Below are 23252 nucleotides of genomic sequence, written 5' to 3' on the forward strand. Positions count from 1 at the left end.
GCCAGTGAGGCCTGCAGGTCATTAGGTGTTATGTGATTTATTCAAATCAAAATTTCGACATTAAATGTCAGTTTTATTTCTGTCCATCCAGGCTGGAGCTTTGGCACTTTTGCGGGACGCTCTGGTCTTTTCTCTGAAGATCTCACCCAGCCGTCTGCAGCCCCGGACTACCACAACCTTCACCTGATCAAAAGAGACGACAGGAGGAAAAGCATGAGGAACAGCAGGCCCGTGCGCTCAGCTGATGGCTCACCCTTACGCCCGCCTTCACGCCAACCTTCACGTCCAATCTTCAGAGAGAACATAAGCCCAAACCCAGAGCATCCCAGCAGAGGAGTCTCACCCCTGAGCTCTATCAGAGGATCAGACCATGAGATGGAGCCTCTCACGCCCATGGCTGAGTTTGCAATGAAGTACTTCAGGTACTGAGGGGTGTACCTTTTGCCTGTTTTTAGTCTCTAAATCACATTATTGGTTCTATTTGTGACTCTTTTATTTGTGTATTTTAGAGTGGGGGAAAACGGTCTGCCAGATGGTGGGAAAAGTTTCTTAGACACTGTTCAGTTCACAGAGGTAAGGCTCAAAGTATCCTGATTCTTGTTTGAATAGACACACTCCACATGGGAAAATCTCCCATTTTACCCTGATGACCTCCAGCAACATAGCTGATCAAGTGTCAAACAAAGTGTACAAATGTCAGTAGTTTGTTGATGAATAAGATTTTGAAACTATCTGCTAGACTTTATGTCTCCAGCCAAAATGACCGGTAGACCTGAAGAATTTCGGCCATTTAGAACAACTACCAGACTTAAGTTTTAGTTGGCCATATGTGAGCAAAAACCTGCGTTTAACAGCAATAAATCATCAAAAGCAGAAACACTGGTATAAAGCTTCACGTCTGGGCTAAAACGGGCCTAAGGACAGTCTTTTTTTCTGAACTTGACTCAGGATCAAGACTGAAGAAACCAAGCCTCATGGTAAACCAGAGTAATTGTTACCCTGTTATTGCGGCCTGCTTGTTTATACTTATCAAATGGAAATTACTGCAGAAAGGCATTCTTTGTGTAAGTTGTCTAAACAAAAATAATGAAAATTGTGAGGTTTTTCTTGTATACATGCAGCCAATTGCACAAAATATGCCTACATTTAATATATAAACAACAACAGCACTTAGCTTCAAATTACCACGATTAGCTCTAGGTTAACCCATTAGCACATTAGCTGCTATTATAGCTTAGCAGTTAACAACAACAAAATACCATCCTCCACAGAAAACACCAACAAATTGTCCTAGCAAATAACTAACCAGTGCTCTGTTAACCAGCCACCACCTTATAATTTACCTTCCCTGGAGCGCAGTTGGTCAAGTGGTTTAAGGCGTGCCCCATGTCTCTCCCCAGCTTCTCATCCCTGTTTCTGATTCTGTCCACTGTCTTCATCTATCCATAAAGACATACTAAGCCCAAAGAAACCTTACAAAACTCAGCATTACAAATCCAAATTGAGTCTTACCATCAATTGTCCCATATAAGTTTTCATAAACTGGTGATCTCAACTGTAACCTCGGCTAAACCAGTAATATCCAACCATCATGGTTTATTTTGTTCAGCACAGTCCACCTCTGTTCGATAGTCTTCCCACACTGCTGCTGATTAGCAGGACGCCCCTAGCATGACCACTCTGCCATGGTGCTCTTGCCATCAGGTTTTTTTATTATCTGCACAATGACAAACTCAAAATCCTTCCATACGTTGATATCCCTGCATACTTTACAGCAGCTCTAAATTCTCCAGGAGATAGGCTTTGTTTGACATCATTCATGTTGATTACATGAATACATCCACCTAAATTAGCCATGTGCTGCCTACGTAGATAAACAACCCCAGCACTGCACAGGAAGTAGGTCGAAGTGAAATTTAAGTTTAGATTAAAGTGTTCTTGCAACATCTCTTCATGGTAGCACAAAATATAATGTGGTGTTATCGTTATTTACTTCTTTGGTTGGCATATTTTACAACAGGACATTTTGGCAGATAATATTTATATCGCAGGACATCCTCCAAAGACCAGTAAATACCAGCTAACAGACGCTCTGGTCCTTTGGATTTTAAACAAATATTTTGGGATGGGTCATCCTGTTTCATACAGGATGGTAATTATGAGCAGTATGAATATGTTTACAGAGTTTTATGAAGGACCGACATCCTGACCTAAGTCAGCTGAAGTCTTTTTATTTGTTCATCCTCATTTTTTAAACTTAAAGACTGTGTTTTAAGGACTAAAGTTTTAGCTAATAATGGCTTAACTGAATTTGTATATATTCAGCATGTCATATATCTGCAATAATCCAGTGTTGTGCATCTCTTATTTCATTGTGCATGGGTGTTTTAAATGGTTTGTTCAAAACCAAAAAATAAATGCCTTGGTTAAATGTGTTAATGTTTTAATTTGTTCTCACGTGTGTACTGTAAAAGACAACCTGCAGTGAAACTTGCTGAATACAAAACCATAAAGGCCTGGCTGTCAAAAGGACTGCACCAGCTAAATGCAAATGAGTTTCAAAGAAACTTTATTTCCCAAATATATGTAGAAAGAGTCAAATACTCTTTTCATTGCACTGCAGAGTACAGAGAGCCTCTGCTCTGCACTGGTGCTTTTTGCACTAATTTAAAAGAGCAGTCTTTTGGGGGGAGTAGTGACTTCTTTCTACACAAGTCAGCCTCATAGTAATAAGCATCAAATTCACAAATACCCAATGGGAACAGAACAATAACGTCTGCTGAGAGCTGGTGGCAACTGCAACCAGCTCTGAAATCCATACTTATTCAAATAGTGACCACTCATATGTTTTTTACTGAAGTCTTACAGTATCTTAAATATTTCCTAAAAGTTTCCAGACAGAGAAATTCTCAAAGGGGGCAAATTTGACCCCCCTAAGACAAGTTGATATTAGTTTAAGAGGTCCCCCAAACATGCCTGTGAAGTCTGTTGCTGAAAAAGCACTTCAATTTTGGATTTGGTTTCCATGTCTGTGACTTTAAATGTTAATGAGCTGCCTGACTCCGCCCCTCTCAGGAAATGGATGTGGCTTCATGGATCTGGCTCAAGAACGGCTTGTTTCAGCACACATTTTCTGAAGGGGGGGGGGTCTCTTGTACTTGAGGGGACTGTGGACAGGCCAGGGGCACATGTTTTTGTTAGAAAAGCCTGAAAAAGTGATTTTGCACAATACTGTATGTCCCCTTTAATTCTTATCATTGTAGTTGGCTGTGTCTTGTCATGGATGCTGCCACAGGTTGAAAGTTCAATCACCCATCTCAACTCTCTAACATAAACACTCACACTCATCTTCAGCAAGTTAAGACCATTGCCTCCTAACTCTGCAGCCCCCTTCTCAATACTACTTCCTGTTTTGAATTGAGGATTCTTGAGGCATATTAAATATTCATTTAAAAGGGCACTTCCTGGTTCATGCTGGAAGCGATCCCAGGATGGGAGTGGAAGTGCTTTTTTTGAAGTGCATTTCTCCCTTCTTATGAGAAATTTATGAATGAAATAAAACGTTGGTATTCTGTTTAGTAAATAAACCTTATGCGGTTCTTTTTTGCTCCATCTCTGCTCCGTTACGGCTCCAGGAGCCTTCCATGGCAGATACCTGTATGTGGACAGAATTGAGCTCCATTAGCATGAGAGCTCAGCAACATGCAGAGCAAAGGTGCAGAAGGCTTCTCTCCACATTCGGACACAAAACAAGAGCAAACAGCATGCAGCTGCACAGCTTTTTGGGCCTTTTTAATGTCTGAATATTATGGGTGTTAATTGCATAATAAGTTTTCAGATGATGAAAGCAAATTATATGTGATTTTTTTGAGTTACTAGTCATCTGAGTGTTCACTTTGTTTCCCTTTCAGGCTCCCATACAGGAGTCTCTGATCCTCTACAGTGATCTGGAGAGCAATGATTTATCCGTGCAGTGTTTTACCAGTAAGTACATCCACACTACCTATGCCAACATGCAGTTAACTCCTGCAAACTACCGAAATCCTTATACTGATCTTTCTGTTCAGACGTGATGCAGTTTATGGGCGACATGCCGATGATGGCGAAGAACAACGAGTCCAACTGTCTCAATAATATCCTGCTGGTTAGTGCTCAGTCAAACAATGAATCTAATGGGCTGAGTTAGATTCGAGTGTATTAATCTCCATTTTTATGTGAAAATAAAGAATATTTTCTCTGTCCTAATCAGTTGGGGAAGGAGAAGGAGCCACTGAGAGATGAAATCTACTGCCAGGTCATCAAACAAGTCACTAACAACCCCACGCAGTGAGTTTGTGTCGACTTTTTCAACATTTTCAACAAACTTTGAGTAAAATCAGAAAATTAATAAATATATGTGCAATGAAATGCACCATTTTTTTCATATTGTCTTTGTTGTCCACAGATCTACATGTACTCTGGGCTGGCGGCTCCTCAACCTGGTGACTGGTTTCTTCCCCTGCACAAGCACTTTGCAGCCGTTTGTCACACAACACCTGCAAGACATCTCTGTGGACTACGAACACCCATACCAAGGTTGAAATAACAAAACACAACAAATATAACCTCTAAAAACCACTTTAACATCTATTTAATTAGTTGTTTTTGTCTGTGAATACTTTTTAAAACTTCACGTTTGTCCACAGAGCTGGCGGGTGTATGTCTCAATAACCTGCACCGCTCTCTCACTTTTGGCGGTCGTCGTAACATCCCTTCACACGTTGAGATGGAGGCTATTATGGCAAGTTAACCTACACCTTTTGACAAAGAAAAGCAGGCATTCATGATATATTTCAACTGGTACATTCACTCACAATACAAATTAAAATCCGAGTTTGTGCTGACTTTCTGCAGGCTGGTAAAACTTCTCGTCGTATCCCTATTGGGCTGCCAGGAGGAGTCAACTTCCCCATCAAGATACGCAGCTTCAGTGTAAGAATTTTACCTGTTACCACTCAGCTCAGTGGGGAAAATAAAAGTAACATGAAACCAGATGTTGATACAGATGAGAACAAAATTACTATAACCTTCGTCTTTAGTTCACCCCACAGATTATTTTAATGGGATTCAAATCAGGGCTTGTGCAGGCCAGTCAATATCGTTCATCTTTGGTCCTCTGGAAGAAGATCTATACCAGGAGCTACGGATGTTTTAGGTCATTCTGACAACCCAGACACAGTTTTTCTGCTGACTGCTTGAGTTTTTTTTTTTTCTCTAAATCATCACACATCCTTCTTTCGTCATGATTCCTTCCACCTTAATCAGATTCCCAGTTCCAGAAACACTGAAGCATGCCGACAGCATAATACTCCCACCACCATGCTTCACTGTGGGGACGGTGTTCTATGGGCGATACACCTCTACCTTCTTTCTCCAAACATAAGCAACATCTATATGGCCAAATAGCTCTACACTGCTTTCCACATTATTAAGCAAATTACATTTTTCTCTTATTTTCTGAAATATTAATGCAAATGACAGTCAGAATATTTTCAAGTCATCAGCCATTAGAGCATAATTTAAATGTTTTTGAACAAACTTCATAATGATAACCATAATAATAAAAAAAAACTCAAAATGCACTGTTCCACATTATTATGCAAAACAGAGTTTTAAAAGATTTTATACGTTGTAAAGAACTGAAAATGGTCATTCATTGAATTTGCAGCATTAGGAGGTCATATTTACTGAAATCAAAGCTATTTCAATCAAAAAATCTTAACAGGCCAAGTTCCATGTTAACATAGGAGCCCTTCTTTGATATCACCTTCACTATTCTTGCATCCATTGAACTTGTGAGTTTTTGGAGAGTTTCTGCTGGAATTTCTTTGCCAGATGTCAGAATATCCTCCCAGAGCTGCTGTTTTGATGTGAACTGCCTCCCACCCTCATAGATCTTTAGCTTGAGGATGCTCCAAAGGTTCTCAGTAGGGTTGAGGTCAGGGGAGGATGGGGGCCACACCATGAGTTTCTCTCCTTTTATGCCCATAGCAGCCAATGACAGAGAGGTGTTCTTTGCAGCATGAGATGGTGCATTGTCATGCATGAAGAAAATTTTGCTACAGAAGGCATGGTTCTTCTTTTTTGTACCATGGAAGAAAGTGGTCAGTCAGAAACTCTATATACTTTGCCGAGGTCATTTTCACACCCTCAGGGACCCTAAAAGGGCCTACCAGCTGTTTCCTAATGAATCCCGCCCAAAACATGACTCCTCCCCCTCTTTGCTGACGTCACAGCCTTGTTGGGACATAGTGGCCATCCACCAACCATCCACTACTCCTCCATCTGGACCATCCAGGGTTGCACAGCACTCATCAGTAAAAAGACAATTTGAAAATGAGTCTTCATGTATTTCTGGGCCCACTGCAACCGTTTCTGCTTGTGAGCATTGGTTTGGGGGTCTGAATAGTAGGTTTATGCATGACTGCAAGCCTCTGGAGGATCCTACACCTTGAGGTTGTTGGGACTCCAGAGGCACCAGCAGCTTCAAACACCTGTTTGCTGCTTTGTAATGACATTTTAGCAGCTGCTCTCTTAATCCGATGAATTTGTCTGTCAGAAACCTTCCTCATTATGTCTTTATCTGCACGAACCTGTCTGCGCTCTGAATCAGCCACAAATTCCTTCACAGTACGATGATCAGGCTTAGGTTTTCATGAAATATCTAATGTTTTCATTCCTTGTCCAAGGCATTACACTATCTGAGGCTTTTCTGCAGCAGAGAGATCCTTTTTCTTACCTATGTTGCTTTAAACCTGTGGCCTGCTTTATAATGTGGAATGGTTCATTTTGAGGATGCTGTTTTTTTTTTTAAATTATGGTTATCATTATGAAGTTTGTTTAAGAACATTTGATTTATGCTCTAATGGCTGATGACTTGAAAAATATTCTTACTGTCATTTGCATTAATATTTCGGAAAATAAGAGAAAAATGTCATTTGCTTAATAATGTGGAAAGTGGTGTTCAGTCTTATCTGACCAAAGGACATGCTTCTGGTAGGCAGAAGTCCAGGTTGACCTTAGCAGACTTCAGTCTCTTCTGCAGAAATTTAGTTTTTCTTGGTCCATTCCTGTGCAGGGCTCTAGTGATTGTCTTCTTGAGACTACGATTCCTTACTTGGCTTAGTCCTTCACTAGTGTCTTAGCAGTTGCTCTGGAGTCTTTAGACACATCTCCCACTAGTTTTCTTTCCAGAGTCTTTGAAATATTTCTCTTCCTACCTCTGCCAGGCTTGTTCTGGAGTGTGTGGCTCTCTTTGAGTTTCTTGAAGATACTTCTCACTTCAGTTCTTGACACTTGGAAACACTGTGATAACTTTGTAGATCCTCCTCCTGCTTTGTGAGCATCAGCAATTCTTTTTCTGAAGTCTAAACTGATAAGTCAGGAATTGTAGTCTCAAAGAGGACAGTCACGAGAGCCCTGTACAGGAATGGACCAAGAAAAAGTCTGCAGGAGAGACACCTTCAAGCCAGACTGAAGTCTGCTAAGGACAACATGGGGAAAGATTGTCATACTGGAAGCATGTCCTTTGGTCAGATGAGACCAAACAAGAGCTCTTTGGCCATAGAGACGTTGCTTATGTTTGGAGAAAAAAAAGGAGAGGCATAAAAGCCACAGAACTGTCCCCTAATGGTAGTGGGAGTATTATGCTGTGGGGATGTTTTAATGAGTCTGGAACTGGGACTCAGGTCAAGGTGGAAGGATATGTGAAGATTCTGAAAGAAAAACCTCAGGCAGCAGCAGCTGAACTGGGTCTATGTCGTAACTTTGTCTTCCAACAAAACAATGACCTGAAACATATGTGGCTCCTGGTGAAGAACTTCCTCCAGAAGACCAGAGTGAGCGTTTTTGACTGGCTGGCTCAAAGCCCTGACTTGAATCTCATTGAAAATCTGTGGGCTGAACTGAAGACCAAGGTCCATGCCAGAAGACCATCAAATCTGGAGGAGCTTGAGAGATTGGCCAAAGAAGAACGGGCTAGGATTCCTCAGGAGATGTGTCACAGACTTGATTAAATCTACAATGAACGACTGCAGGCTGTTTCCAGCAAAAAGGAGAAACAACTAACTATTAGCATCAGGGGGGCTAATCATTTAGACCCTGGTAGTTTTTGTTTTAGTGAAATAATTTTGCTTCTTTGTGCAAAGTAAAATGATGTAAGCATCAAAAATAAACCTTAGGATGCTAGGAAAAGCTGTGGGCTATAATTACTTAAAAAAATATCTTTTCATAGGGGGCTAATAATTACGTCCTCATCTGATTAAACAGCAGCTAGTTACTCATTTGTTATCCAGTGAGTATGCTGATTTTTGTGTACCTTATTGTAAAGTGATACTCTGAACCACAGCAGCACTATTATCTGTTCATGTCATCATCTGTGTGGTTGTATTTTTCTTTTCTTTCTCTAGATGGCAGCAGATGTGGTGTCAGAGTTCTGCACTGAAATGGGAGTCTCTAATCAGGCAGAAATGAAAGAGTTCTTCATCCTCGCCAACAGACATGAAGGTAAACTTCAGTCTTCAGGTTCAGTTAATAAACAGCTTTACATCAATGCATGACGCTGGATTCACTGATTCTTGAGTTAAGACAACTGCGTAAGCTTCATCTCCCCTCCTCTCTTCTTCTCTCTTCTCTGCTCTGTCAGATGGGTTGGTTCGTCCCCTCAGTGCTGCGGAGTATCTGTTCGACTATGTGCTGGACGATGGCTCCATCTCCTTATGCATGCGGAGGGTGATGTGGAAAATCCCCCTCACCTTCGACAGCGACCTCTATGTGGAGTTTCACTACCAGCAGGTGACAACAACAGTTCACAGACAGGAGGAGGAGAAATACAGGGGAGTCTGTTAACTCTGTACTGTCTGTGTTTCAGCTCCTGGGTGATCTGCTGAGTGGTCGCATGATGCTTCCTCCTGCTACAGCTGCTTTCTCATCAGTCCAGCAGATGGGAGAGCTCTCGGCCCTGCAGCATCTGGCCCAGGGACTGAATGACCCGCCCTCACTGTGAGTCAAACAGGCTGAGAGACACAATTAAGCACCCATTATTGGGCACATGTCTTGTTTTATTTGCAAAAATGCCAAATATAAGATTTGTACAAAGATAAAATAAAATTTAAAAGCATTTAAAGCGTCAAACAGTCCAATCATGATGCTCCTACCCCTGGCTATGGCAGGGCCTGAGGCATTTAAAACGCTAAGAATTAAACATTTAACTCCCATCTCCCCTCATCGTCTTAAACTCTGTTTAAGTTATATTGAAATATGTTTGTTTGTTCACTGTGTTAGGCAGGAGATAAAGAGCTACCTGCCAAAACAGAGCTGGGTTGAGAGTATGTCTGAGGAGATCCTCAACTCCTGTCACAATCAGATGAATGCCAACCTGTCCCTCAGCCCTCAACAAGCCAAAATACAATTCATCGGTGGGTAAAAGCTCCTTCTTTCCATTTCTACTCCTTTTCATTTTTACCATAGTAATGTATTCATCTTATTCCTGTGGTTTTCAGAGATTCTCACCACCCTGCCCCTGTTTGGCTCCAGTGTTTTCATGGCCAAGAAGGTGAGCCAGCGTGGCTGTCCGTCTCCATGTGTTGTGAGCATCAGCCAGGAGGGGGTGCTGTTTCTTCACCCTAAATCACAGGTATGATCAGGAGCCACTGCATCTAACTATCTGTTATGAATGAATCATATCCTGGGTATAAAATGTTTATCAATCCAAGTTCTGTTAGACTGAAAATACAGTAAAATAGAAGTAGAATAAAGAGGGAAACAGATGAGTTAACTGAAGTACTTCAAATGTTAAGGAACTTTTAGATGGGGACACAGCAAATCTGTGTAGTCAAATTAACACTATCAGAGTTAATATGGATGCTTTTACCATGCCTTCATGACTCTTTATGGAGAATTGGTTCCCTAACACTACTCGTCATTATTGGTGACTCTTTTTGGAGTTAAAAATCAACTCTTCTTAACACTAACCAGTGTTACTTTAGCCCAGCACTTCTTTGTAGTGTTAGATTTGTTTTCCAAGTGGATAATTTTAAACTACTAATCCTCATATTAACAATGATAGGTCTAAATATTTATGTAATTAATTACAAAAAATACAGAATAATGCTAAAAGATTTTAACACACCAATGTGTTTTTTCTCTCACTTTGGGTGTAAATTTGAAGATTTTACAGTTTTGATTATTGACACATGTATTGCACTTTTCATAATAAACAAAAATAGACTTTCTTTTTCAGCACCTGTGACAAAGTCAGGTATTTTCTGGTAGGGATGGTCAAAGAGACCAAAACAGAATCTATAGATAAGGCTGGCCTTACAGCAGAGGACTTTGCTTAAACTTTTAAAAGACTTTAAAGACTGACATCTGAGACCCTCTCAACTACAAGACTAAAATCCGATTCTGTTTGAGATTATATCCCATCATGTATCTGGTGGAAATTCACTAGAACAATTTTTGGGAAGAGAAGATAGAGTGGGAGATTGCATACAAGTTAATATCTCTTATAATCTGATGTTTTTGAATAACTTACATCGAGCAGAAACGACAGGAAAGTTAAACACTGAAGCAACTTTGCAACAACTGCAGAACTATCCTGGAAACACTTCAGAATAAAAGTACTGTATGAAAACGCAAGTAGTCTCACCAGGGAAACAAACTGACCAAGCTTTTACTTTAAAAATCCCAATGGAGGTTTACTGTACCTGCCATGTCATCCTGGAATGATCACAGATGTGGCCGCAGCTCTAGCAGAAAAGTTTTTCCCTCTCTTGAGTCCTGAGCGGACATTCAGCAGCTCCTCATTGATCTACGCTCACGTTTATATTTTTTAAAATGACATGATTTAATATGCTTACACACAACACTGGCTCCCATTGGTCGTGGACGACGATAAAGTCACTGACAAACACAATTTGAATACGACCAGACTTAAGATTTAACGACAGTATCAAAAACTTTTGATATATTATCGTAATGCCAAGACTGCAGAAAGACTGCCTTAAAATGGCTAAAATCGAGTCTTATGACCACCTCACACATAACGACCAAACAACAGGAGCGAGCTGCAACTTTAGCAAGACTCCCAGGATTTTACTATGAGTTTGAAATTTTGTCTGCTCTTTTAAAATTGGAGGAAAACGTCGTTAGGTGTAAGGCCGCCTTAAGAGAATCAACACATCACCGTTATAGCAGACCACTCCTTGCCACAGGCCAGAACTCACTAACTCAGTGGATAACTTCACTCATGGTGCAGAAGTGTCGAACATTAGAAACAACAATAATTCACCAGAAACGTGAGCAAAGGAATCCTAGCAGGAGTCACTGTACAGCAGGCAACATTTAACACATCTGAACACATCTAAGACATGACTGAACCCCTCAGAGTGGAGTTAAGATGAACTTTTATAAGAGCAGTCTGTAACAGGCTGTTAATCTTTTACTGAATGTTTCATAACTGTATGCCAGAAATAATCAGTATTCCGACTGGTGTTGTTACGCTCCACCACTAACCAAACAGCACTGATTTCTGACATTTTTTCTTTCATTGTGTTTCAGGAACAAGTGTTTCAGATTCCTCTGTCAGAGATTCAGGCCATGCGAAGTGCCTTCAAAAAGAAATCGAGCAAAATGCCGTCAGTGGAAATCGACTACAGCAATCCAGCCCGTCGAAAAAAGATCACTATTCAGCTCAAACAGGTAACAGCTCCCAGGTCTGAATCATGGATCAGTGTGCTCCTTTGTTGCATAAATTACATCAACTTTGGTCTGTGTTCACAAGGGGGCATTAACAAACGGACCAAAATATGTGATGCACAATGAAAATGCTCTGTAATTGGTTTAAATTTCTTGTATATTTTTTTAAATACAGCATACAAGCATGCAAATTTGAAACTTTGACATGAGATAAACACATATAAAATACATAATTCTGAGTCACAGATAATAGTAATAGTAATTGTAATGATTATAACAATAACGATAATAAGGATGATAACAATAATGATGGTGATGATAATAATATGAATAATAATATGAATAATAATAATAATTATAATGGTGAAAGTTTTAGCTGTATCTGCAATCTGGTGGTATTCTCACATAAATGAGGGTAAAAAAGGAGAGGAGACTACAGCTGATGCACTGATATCTTATCTTAAGGAGAGGTAAAGAACATCTGATGAAACAAATAAAATTTCAGCATAATTTTAAGAAATGTAAATCACTTTATTTGGTATTAATATATACTCACTAATGGTTAACAACTTGTACTCAGTCTGAAAAAGGTGGTGTCAGTGCATCCTGACATTAGTCAAATTTAATTTATAATCCTAAATCTTTGTGATTTAATCAGTAACTGAATTTCTTTGTGTGCTGCAGGCTAAGGAGCTGTGCCACATCCTCGCTCTGATAATGGAAGAAAATATGTAAAACACACTTTTACACATGAGAGATTTTATTGATCACCTCCTCCTCTTCAGTTCTGTTATGTAAAACCTTTTTGTTAATTTATCTTTTTGTGTAACATTTTGTCATAATTCAATGAAAGACTTCAAACATGAATGTATACCAACAATGCCGATCTTTTCTTGTCGTCTGAAATCTGCCACATCGGAGAAAATGTGATCAAAGAATCTAAGAGGGTTTAAAGAATTAAAATGATTCAGCTGATTTTGTTAAGGTTTAAAACCTTTTATTTGATACTTTAAGTTATGTGATTATTGTAAAGTTTGTAAATCACATTTAAAGGTGGTGTTTTAACGGTTTCATGTAATATAAAGGGATCATTTGTAAGTGTCTAATAAAAATGATGATTAATAAAACCTCTAGAGTTTCCTTTTTAAAGTTATGATCAACTCTGTCACTCTGATAAGTTTTCAGCTTGTATCCACAAAAGCTTAATGGCCGACAGTCAAGATTCTTTTAAGGATTTTTAATCACTTCACATTCCCCCCATGATTAACCAAACAGAAAGTTGCTCTGATACAACAGTCTGTAAGACTTGTCACATCCTGGATATTATCACCGTGTGAATATTTCAGTAAAACCGTCTGAGGAAAGAAAAACTCTTCCTCTGACATGCTTAAAACATACAGACATGTGAAACATGACAAGAAGGCAGATTTCTCCTCTTACAGGTCATAGCTTGGTATTTTAAGTCCAAACATTTTGGCAACATGAAGAGACCGAGCTAGACACTGACGCAGACGCAGGAGACTCAGAGGATAGAGTTCAAGAGAAAAGCATGACTGCCTCTGTGTTGACTGATGTAACATTTTCTTTTTTATTGTTCATAAGGCTCCTGCACCACTGTTGCATTCCTTACATGCAGGATATTCAATGGTGACATGCATTTTAAGGTTTACTTTTGTGCTTTTATGCCTTTATTTGATAGGACAGTGGATAGAGTGGGTGACCAGGATGAGGACAGGGAATGACATGCAGGAAAGGAGCCATCAGCCCCCAGAATATAATCAAAATCAACATCTGCAGAGGAAAAAAAATGTTGTGGAATTTTGGGAATTTCTTTCTTTTAAATAAACTCCCTACAGCTATTGAAACAACTCCAAAAACAATTAATATGGAAACATTTTAATCAGAAATGACTTTATGTTTTGTATCATTTTTCAGGAATTCACTCATCAGCCGTTACTAGTAACACGAATGCATGGATAAACACATATCTATCCGCACATACTTGATAAAAACTGTTGCTTTCTGTGTTGACTTTCAGCTTCAGGCATTTTGGGAGTGCAAAAGTGCCTGGTTTTTTCACTAATCCCTATACAGTATAATAGTGTCAAACTCAGTGGTGGGCAACATGACCGCAACAAATATTTAGTTAAAATATCTCAACCGCCCCCTTGTGGCTGACTGCGATATAGAGACTGATCTCAGTGTTAGAACCTAAAAATCACCTACATTTGAAAGAAAAATGTTTACACAAAAATATGTTAATAAGGGCTGCAAGACAGCACAGTTACCACACAGCTAGAAGGTTCCTGGTCTCGCTTCCCGGTCAGGGTCTTTCATGATTCTGGGTTGGGTTGTATGTTCTCCCCATGCATGCATGGGTTCTCTCTGGGTAGTCCCACTTCCTCCCGCCACCAAAGACATGCTTGTTACAATTGGTGACTCTACACTGAGTGTGAGTTTGCCTGGTTGTTTCACAAGCTGGCTCTTGTGCGAGGTTGAGGACCCCTGCTCTTGATATATCGAAATAAAGAGATTTGCAAGTGCATCTCAAAGAATCAGAATATCAAGTAAAAGCTCATTTTTCATGTGATTTACTTCAAAAAGTTAACTCTTATAAATTCTAGATTCATGACTTTTTTTGTTCTAATCTTGATGATTATGAATTACAGCTCACACAATCCAATGTAGGTCAGAGAAGCTTGGTAAATGGGTATATCAAAATGGCAAGTTAAAGGCAAAATGCAAATCATTTTAAGTGTTTTGGGGAGGCCAATCATATTTCAGGTAGCCCTGGTGCCCCCCTGAACACTATTGTTGCTGCCATTTTCTGCTGTAATCAACGCATTATATCACAACTATTTTAGTTTCCAATGTTTATCATTTACAGTTTTGTTTCATCATGTAAACTCTTCTTGTCAAAATTTTTGTTTACAATTTTTTTTTACAGAATTAGAAAGGTAGGCAAGCAATTCATTTTATTTCTTTAATTTTATGTGCACCAATCAAAATTGGATCCCTGGCCACATTTGGCCCCCAGGCCATAGTTTGGACACCCCTATGCTAGAGCCTTGTTAAGTTGAGGCTGACTATAGATGAGGAGAGGAAGATGAGCAAAGTCTGGTTCTGTTCTTTGAATAAATGAAGATCTTACCTGCTGATTCGAACAAAATTATCATAAATGAAAAAATAAGGTAGCCTGACAAAAACATGATTTTACATGTTGATAATCATCAGTTGACATACAGAATTCTGATGCGTAGATGTCTTTGGGTATTTCCAGCCCTTTGTTGCATGTTGTGCAGGGCGTAGTGTTTCAGATAATGGTGCATTGCGCTCTCTGTCTGTCTGTCTTGGCCAGGCCCCATGTCTCACTGGCTCCCACCTCCAGGACTCATATTAAGGCCTGACTATGAAGAAGAGTCATCTTTGGAGAGCCTGTGAGCGGACTCAGCCAGAGCTGACAGGTATTGATTTATGCACAGAGGAACCTGACCTCAGTTCCTCCTCACACCGAGCGTCTGCAGTGACACAGTCTGGAGGTTAGAGCACAGCTCGGCCTGTTTTTTACACTCCAGACCAGAAGTGTCATGACTCTAGATTTTTGAACATGGATATGATTTCAGTTCATTTGTGGGATAATACCTGTTTGAACACAACAAAAACAAAGTCCTAGGTGCCCATGATTGCTTGACATCCTGTTTTTAATTAGCAAAACTGAAAGCAAACACTGGCTAAATTGTACAAAATATTGGCAACCTGTTAGATTGGTTTCAGTTACAGAATATTACCATTTTATTTGTGCTATTTGGACAGTGCTCTTCCTCCATTTTGCTTTCAACAGCTTTTGGTTAAATGTATGATTGATGAGCTGAAGTGCTTTCTTTCATTTAATCACGTTTCTATGCTTATGATAATTAGAATGTAGATCATTTTGTTTTAGAATATATGACATTAAAGGTTCTGCAAATTTTGACAGCTTTAAATTAAAGTAGATATAGCATTATAAACATATTTTTTTCAGGTCATTTTGCGAACATGATACCTCAAGAATGCCTTCAGAAATGTTAAACTTTGCACAAATGTCCACTCTGACTCAAGGGTGGACTGTTTAGATTTTGGAGATTCGTTGTCAAGGTCATAAACCACCTCAGCTCCTCTTCTTGTCCTAGTGCTGTATTTTCACTTGCTGGTAATGGCAGGCTGTGCCTGAGAGAAACATTTACTATCACCAGATGGTGGTTTGTCTTTGGAGGTATGGCGAGGAGCTGCAGTATGAATCCGTTTGTTGGATTGGTCAGAGTTTTGGGAGAAAGCAATACATTTCAATTAAGTTGAAATGACATTTATATAACCATGCTTAATGGAAATAGATAATCAACAACACCAATGGTAAAACTACTCTAAAACAGGAGATAATGTCAGATTATTTGTGGACTGTAAAAAGGGAAAGATTTCATCCTGTGATCCAAATTCAAGCTCTCTTATTCACTCTTTCACTGCAGCTCTGTCATTAAAGGGAACTTAACCTACTTCTACCATGGAGTAAACATGACACAGTCATAAACAGTCTCTTTTTAAAACCACTGTAACCCTGCACACAGAGTTTGGTCCTTCTTTGGAGTCTATTTCAAAATTATGGCTCTTTTAATCTGCTTTAAGTATAAACAACATTTTCTGCTTACTACTTGGTAGAAATCCTCCATAATAATTAGACTACCCATCTGTGGAAGATGTTCACTTTTTACATTGCTTGATTAATGAGGCATACCTCCAAAAAAGTTGGGGCGCTGTGTAAAATGTAAATTAAAAACAGAATGCAATGACATGAAAAACTCCTAAACCCATATTTTATTCACAAAAGAACATAAAAAGGCATCCAGACCAGGGGAACGATCCGGTTCGTCGAGGACTACGGCCTCTGTATAAGGAAGCCTGCTCTACCAGCTGAGCTTGTGCCCATCCCCTCTTCTTTTAACAAAAGTCTGTAAATGTAAAGGTTGGCTGCACACGCAATACGCACTAAAGCAGCGCCATAACATCAGAGATGAAGGTTTTTACACTGTGCACTGATAACAAGCTGGATGGTCTCTCTCCTCTTTAGTCTGCAGGATACGGTGTCTGCGGTTTCCATAAAGAATTTGATTCATCTGACCACAGAACAGTTTTCCAATTTGCCTAGGTCCATTTTAAATGATCTTTGGTCCAGAGAAGGCAGCAGCGTTTCTGTATCCTGTTCACATATGGCTTCTTCTTTGCATGGTACCTCTTCAACTTGCATTTGTGGATAGCACAGAGAACTTTGTTGGCAGACAATGATTTCTGGAAGTGTTCCTGAGCCTATGCAGCGATTTCCAGTGCAGAATCGTGCCTGTTTTTAATGCAGGGATGCCTAAGGGCCCGAAGATCAGAAGTTCTGCTTATATTGACATTTGAAACAGCACCCCAACTATTTTGAAATTTGGTTGTAGTAATGAGCTCCAAAATGCTTAAACAGAGACAACAATAGTTAAGCTAACAAGCTATACACCACGGAGCTACGAGTTTAGCTGAGCCTAAATTGCTCAATACCAAGTCAATGTCATCACAGAAATGTTTAATACTGATTTCAGTTGGCTAGCAGCAAGCTGTTGGTCTGTAAACTGAAATCAGCAACCATAATCTTACATTCATTTTTGTACAGCTACACAGTCATTTGAGGGTTATTCAACAGCATTTAAAATGGATTTCATTGCAGTTACTTTTATTCTTTACAACTCTCTTTGACTGACTGGTGTACAATCATAACATACACGTTAATAATGAACAGTATGAAAGTAGTATTTTTGGATATGTTCAAATTCTGGTTTGCAGGGTGTGTGTATGCTTCTGTCTGTACTATCTGCAGAGAGGAAAGGCAAAGATAATAAGTTAATGTGTGTTAAACCATCAGAATTCAGTTTACTAGTACAATCCTTTCCTCTGACAGAAAGTTAAAATGTATGAGAGTTAAACAGACTAAAGTGAACAATAACTCGACAGTTAGTGTGCAAGAATGAAGCCCACTGTGTCATTGTCGCAACAGAGAATCTGAGAGAAAAACAGCACTCCAAACAACCTATATATATTTATCTTCAGCACCCTCAGGGTGAACAACTTTAAAGCTAGATGCAAATGTCACAGTTATATAACAACCTTTGGATTTAAAATACGTACTATACATGGAGAATTGATGCATGCATGAGTTGTAATAGTTTTGTTTGCAGCTTTGTCTTTGGCCAGTTTTTTAATTCTTAGGAGAATGAGCACCTTGGCTCCACTTAGAGGAAATCTTAACATGACATTCACACATAACAGTGACACACTGACAGTTGTGAGCTTCAAACTATAAAAGTAAGCGCTTGTAAGTTTCCCTTTCAGAGAAAAAAAATACTCAGTGCTATAGAGGATATGAACAAAACATCACTTATGAGCTGTTAGATTTTCTGGGGGTTGCCAAGTTGAGATAAAACTCCCTGACTGGTATTCACCTTATTTAAGCACTCTCCAAAACAGCTGGAGTCAAACCTCCATATTAATGAGTTAATATCTCTTAAGTTGTTCATGTTTGTAAATGTGAGAAATGTGCTTTTTTATAATTAAAAATAAATGTATTGAACTGCTTTGTGGGCAAATAAAAATCCCATGGGCTTAATGATACAAATTTGTAAGTTTTAATTATAATGCCTTTAAAAATTATTCAACCCCTTGGATGTTTTAACCTTTTATTAATTATATAAATCAATCATGGTCAGTTTAATCTGACTTTGTTTTAACCAAAAAAACCTCTTTAATGTCAAAGTGGAAACAGATTTCAACAGAGTAATGTCAAATATGGCTGTAAAAGATTAAAGATTTAAAGGCTATTAATCTCAGAATTTCTATAGTTAATCGCGATTAATCTCATCCTTTCTACTGCATTTCAGTTTTCCACTATTTTGCATTTTAGAGTATGTTCGTGTCAGTTTGGCTTTTTCTCTTGTCTTAAACCAAGGGTAACTGCCTTCCTGTTTGGATACAGAGCTGTTTTTTGACATGAACTTCACCACAGAAAAAGGAACTTGTTATGGATTAAAAATAAAATAAGAGCTCATTAAGAAGGTGCAAGTGGCGTTTGATTTGTTCACTGAGCTGACTGTGAGTTTTTAAAGTGAAATGAAGCATCAATTACGACAAGTCGTCCAAGTCCTGAAGCGTCAAAGAAAATGTAGCACATGGGGGCACGCAGATGGTCGAGTGGTTTAATGTGCGCCCCATGTACGCGGACAGCCCCTTAGCTGCATGTACCCCTCCCCCACTCCCGTCCCTGTTCCTGAATCTATCCACTGTCCACCTCTATCTTATAAAGTCCCAAAAGGCCCAAAAATGAATCTAAAAAACAAAGAAAATGTAGCACATGCAGCTTACATAGCTTAGTTAGCTGTGTAAGCTATGTAGATACTGGAGCTATGTAGCTAATGTAGCTATAGTGCAGAATCTCATTGATATCTTTGAGCTTTGTTATTTATGTAGTTTATGTAGCTCCGTTAGCTTTAGCTATGTTTCCTAAAAGTCTTGATGCTAATTTAGCTTCATCTTACGTAGCAATGTTAACTACATAACTTTGTCAGCTTTACCTAAAGCAAACAAAACTAAAGTGAGCCACCGTTCGGCCATTTACTTCTAAAATGTGTTGAAAAATAATGTTATCCTGGGTTAGACCTTGGACCTTTTCTGTTTTATTAATGAAATGTTGCTAAGTCTGTAATATTACAGTGTAGTTATTCCATGAATGTAACTTCCAAACTTTGTTAATGAATAATGTTGAATTAAAAAATCTAATACTGAAAATACCTCATCCCATCACTTCACTTGACCTCTGCAGCCAGACTGCCTTGGTGAGACCCGGTCTTTGCATGGTCTGTTTTCTTTTGTGACCTTCTAGATGAGTTTTCAATGTGCTTTAGGAGTCATTTTGGAAGGCAGGCCACTCCTGGAAAGGTTCCCCACTGTTCCAAGTTTTCTACATTTGTGGATAATGGCTCTCACCATTGTTCGTTGGAGTCCCAAAGCCTTAGAAATGGCTTTGTAATCCTTTCCAGACTGATAGATGTCAATGACTTAAGAAAGGACCGAACTGAAGAAAGGGGGCAAATACTTTTTCACAGGAGTGCACAAAAATATAAATAAAAAATAAACGTGTTTGTAATTTCTACATTATTTAAGCAGCTCTTCTTGCCCCAGTTACAGGTTTTCAAACTTTTATCTGATACTAAAAAACTGTGATTTGAATACCAACAAATACAGAAGTCGTGGTCACAAAAAATGGTCATTCCTTGCTTTTTAATTACTGAAAATAACTAACTCCTGGTAGCTTTAGGTCAGAAATATGGCAAATATCTAAACTAATATTCCAAAACTTTTCTATTTTATTAATCTATACCATAGCGGACATCTAATCGCTTTAAAGCACGTGGAATTGAGAAATATCGATTATTCTGACAACCTTTCGCTTTATTCTTGACGTCGTTGGGCGCCTTGAGACTCTGCAGTAAAGATTTCAGGTTTCTTATTTCAAAATAGACCCGAAAGCAATCTTACACGTATAGCGCCGCCTATCCTGGCCTGTAGCCAATCAGAGATCAGAGTACTCTAACGCTGTCCAATCAGAGCACGCCCTTCTTCTAGGCAGAACGCTCCCCGACAACATGGCTGCTGCAGTACAGTGTCCGATCAGAAGTACGTCGGCACTCGGAGGAAAAACATCATTTTGAAAGGATTTTAATGACAACGACGTGAATTTTAGATAAGGTGAGTTTTCGGAGCATATTTTTCATTGATGTGTTGTGGTGTTACGGTGAAAATCTTCACCGTTTTAGTCCAGTTTGGTCGAGGGATCTGCTCTGTTAGCATCTGTCTTTGACATCTAAAGTAAGGGTAGGGACGTTTAATATTAGCAGATATGAAAACTACTCATAGTTTTGATTCTTTTTACACCAGTTTTCCCTACCATTTTTGAATTCTTTCTCTTAAATTATCACTTAAAGGTCTTCATTTTCATGACGTTACAACAGGCTACATGAGCTGTCATTATCGACCCTGAAGGTAGTGTTATTTCGCCATGATAGCAGTTCATTTAACGTTGTTAACCGGCAGTTTGGCAGCAGTTAAGGTGGATTTATGGCAATTAAAGCTCTGCAAACGTGATGTCTGGATGCTCGCAGCTAAAATAACTATTTTCTGTTAATAAGGGGTAAAAACAGTGAAAATGAAACGTTAGCTAGTCCCTTTTTGCTCCTGTATAATTTGGAGATAGTTAAGGCAAAATTTAGATTAATTTTTGCAATTATAGTATCGTTATTAAACAGCTGTCTTTTTACACAGACTAGCTAAATGGCGACTAAATTGAAATTTTTGTGTGGTTCATTATTTCTTTGTTGTAACACTAAAATCTTACACTGTTAGAAAGCCTGTTTATTTCCCTTTTTAATGGTGCCACATTTGTAAGGAACATGCATTTGGTGGGATGAGCAGCAAAGCTGATTATGTCGGTTGTGCTGTGAAAAATTTGCCCGGTCTTCTCTGCTGAGGCCAAACAGCAGGAGGCAACCTCTATGCAGAGGGTTTTCAAGATGAGATTCTGCAAACAGTGTCAATTCAATATCTCCTCAGTCTTGAACCAAACTTTATCCTCCAAGATGAAATTGCTTCACCCCATGGACCGGGATTCATTAGAAACTACCTCCAGAATTTGGGAGTGGAGAGGGACAAATGGCCTGCCAGCAGTCCTGACCTCAACCCCATTGATCACTTGTGGGATCAGCTTAGGCATGCTGTTAGCGCCAGAGTAACCAACTCAACCACATTGGCTGACTTTTGACAAATACTGGTTGAAGAATGGGATGCCATCCCACAGCAGTGTGTGACCAGGCTGGAGACCAGCATGAGGAGGTGCCAGGCTGTTGTGGCTGTGTATGGTGCTTCCACACACTACTGAGGCTCCTGTTTGTTAAATGAATAAATTGTTAAATTGCCAGTATGCCTTGTTTCTTCAGACTTAAATCCACCAAACACCAAACAAGAGTCGATGGCAGAATAAGCTGTTTTGCATCGGCAGAGAAGATGTGACAAATGTTCATGTGCTCAATCCACATACTCAGCTCTGCTGCTCATCCCACAAATGCATGTTCCTTACAAATATGGCACCATTTAAAAGGGTAATAAACAGGCTTTTCAACAGTATAAGATTTATTGCCAAGAAGCATTGTTATGGTTGGTTTTTCAGATTCTGATTTAGATACCAATTTTCATTTGGCTCAGTGTTTCTTATACAACGATGATACATGGGTGAGCCACCCAGTTATATCTACAGCCAGCCAAGTAGGGCTGAACGATTTGGGAAAGCAATCTAATTGTGATATTTTTTCCCAGTATTGCGATTGCGATTCAAAATATGATTACCTTTTAAGTTCCTCATTTTGTGTATTTCTAATCATACAAGAAATAAATCATTGTATTTTATAATATACACAACATTTTGATAGATTAAACAAAGACTAAACAATTAATTGTGATCATTTTGAGTCATCGTTGTATTGACAGAAGTAATTATTTTATGTCTTTATCATTTTGAATCAGACAAACCTATATGAAAGAGGGAAAGCAGGAATTTTTGCAAAATGTTGCAAGATGTGTTGTGTTGCATCGACTGCAACTTCTGCTATTTGAAAATTGCAGTGTGTAATATTGTGATTTAATCTAAAATTCAATTAATATCCCAGCCCTACACACAGGTGTACTTGCTGAAAAAATAATGTTTTTTCCCCTTTTTTAAAGCAATATGCAATCACCTTCAATTAGTGTTAATTTCATCAACTAAAACTATGACTAAAACTATTCGTCGACAGCCTTTTTTTCCATGACAAAAACTAGACTAAAACGAACAAAAATAGATCTGTGATGACTAAAACTGATAAAAACTAAGTGTAGTTTTTGTCAAGATGACTAAAACTAGACTAAAATGTAATGTAGTTTTCGTCAGACATTCAAAATCCCTGATATTTCTCCACTGTGGATAAATCTGTCAAAATGCAATGCATCTGTAGCTCTTCTGCCTCTCAGCTGTAGAAAGCAGGGACCCCAGTTTTAGCAGAGTGCAGAGAACACACTACCATGTTTTGGTTCCAGATTCAGGCAAGAAAATAAATGCTTGGCCTAAAAGTAAAGACTAAAATGTGAGGACTTTTATGGACTAAAACTAGACTAAAATGTTTTGAGTTTTCATCGACTAAAACTAAAAAGGATAGAAATTACTAAAATGTGACTAAAACTAAAATTAAAATAGCTGCCAAAATTAACGCTATCTTCAATGCACGCAAGAGTTGTCTGCTTAGACATAAATGCACTATTTGAGGAGTGTTGTTTCATATTATAAATTTAGCGTCTTACATGGTTGTTTTGACATTATCCATGCAGTCATTCTGATCTCCAGGATGATACCGGCTTCAATATTATCATCAACA

General features: G+C 38.9%; 2 protein-coding genes across 2 annotated transcripts in view; both read left to right on the forward strand.

The window, feature by feature from the left end:
- myo15b (myosin XVB) overlaps window positions 1-12833 on the forward strand; it is a 58879-nt gene extending 46046 nt beyond the window's left edge. Inside the window, exons 55-69 of the mRNA XM_041816075.1 lie at window positions 92-422; window positions 510-573; window positions 3912-3984; window positions 4068-4144; window positions 4250-4326; window positions 4445-4575; window positions 4686-4780; window positions 4894-4971; window positions 8448-8544; window positions 8684-8832; window positions 8909-9039; window positions 9322-9455; window positions 9540-9673; window positions 11599-11739; window positions 12421-12833. Of these exons, the coding sequence (XP_041672009.1) occupies window positions 92-422; window positions 510-573; window positions 3912-3984; window positions 4068-4144; window positions 4250-4326; window positions 4445-4575; window positions 4686-4780; window positions 4894-4971; window positions 8448-8544; window positions 8684-8832; window positions 8909-9039; window positions 9322-9455; window positions 9540-9673; window positions 11599-11739; window positions 12421-12471 (1763 nt within the window). The 3' untranslated portion in view covers window positions 12472-12833. The remainder of the gene's footprint in view (window positions 1-91; window positions 423-509; window positions 574-3911; window positions 3985-4067; window positions 4145-4249; window positions 4327-4444; window positions 4576-4685; window positions 4781-4893; window positions 4972-8447; window positions 8545-8683; window positions 8833-8908; window positions 9040-9321; window positions 9456-9539; window positions 9674-11598; window positions 11740-12420) is intronic.
- A 7593-nt stretch (window positions 12834-20426) lies between these two features.
- Window positions 20427-23252, forward strand: part of tmem94 (transmembrane protein 94) — a 62152-nt gene continuing 59326 nt past the window's right edge. The window contains exon 1 of the mRNA XM_041815178.1: window positions 20427-20541. The gene's annotated coding sequence lies outside the window, so the exon portion shown is untranslated. The remainder of the gene's footprint in view (window positions 20542-23252) is intronic.

Source organism: Cheilinus undulatus, linkage group 20 (genome assembly GCF_018320785.1).
Source record: "Cheilinus undulatus linkage group 20, ASM1832078v1, whole genome shotgun sequence".
NCBI classification, from domain to species: domain Eukaryota; kingdom Metazoa; phylum Chordata; class Actinopteri; order Labriformes; family Labridae; genus Cheilinus; species Cheilinus undulatus.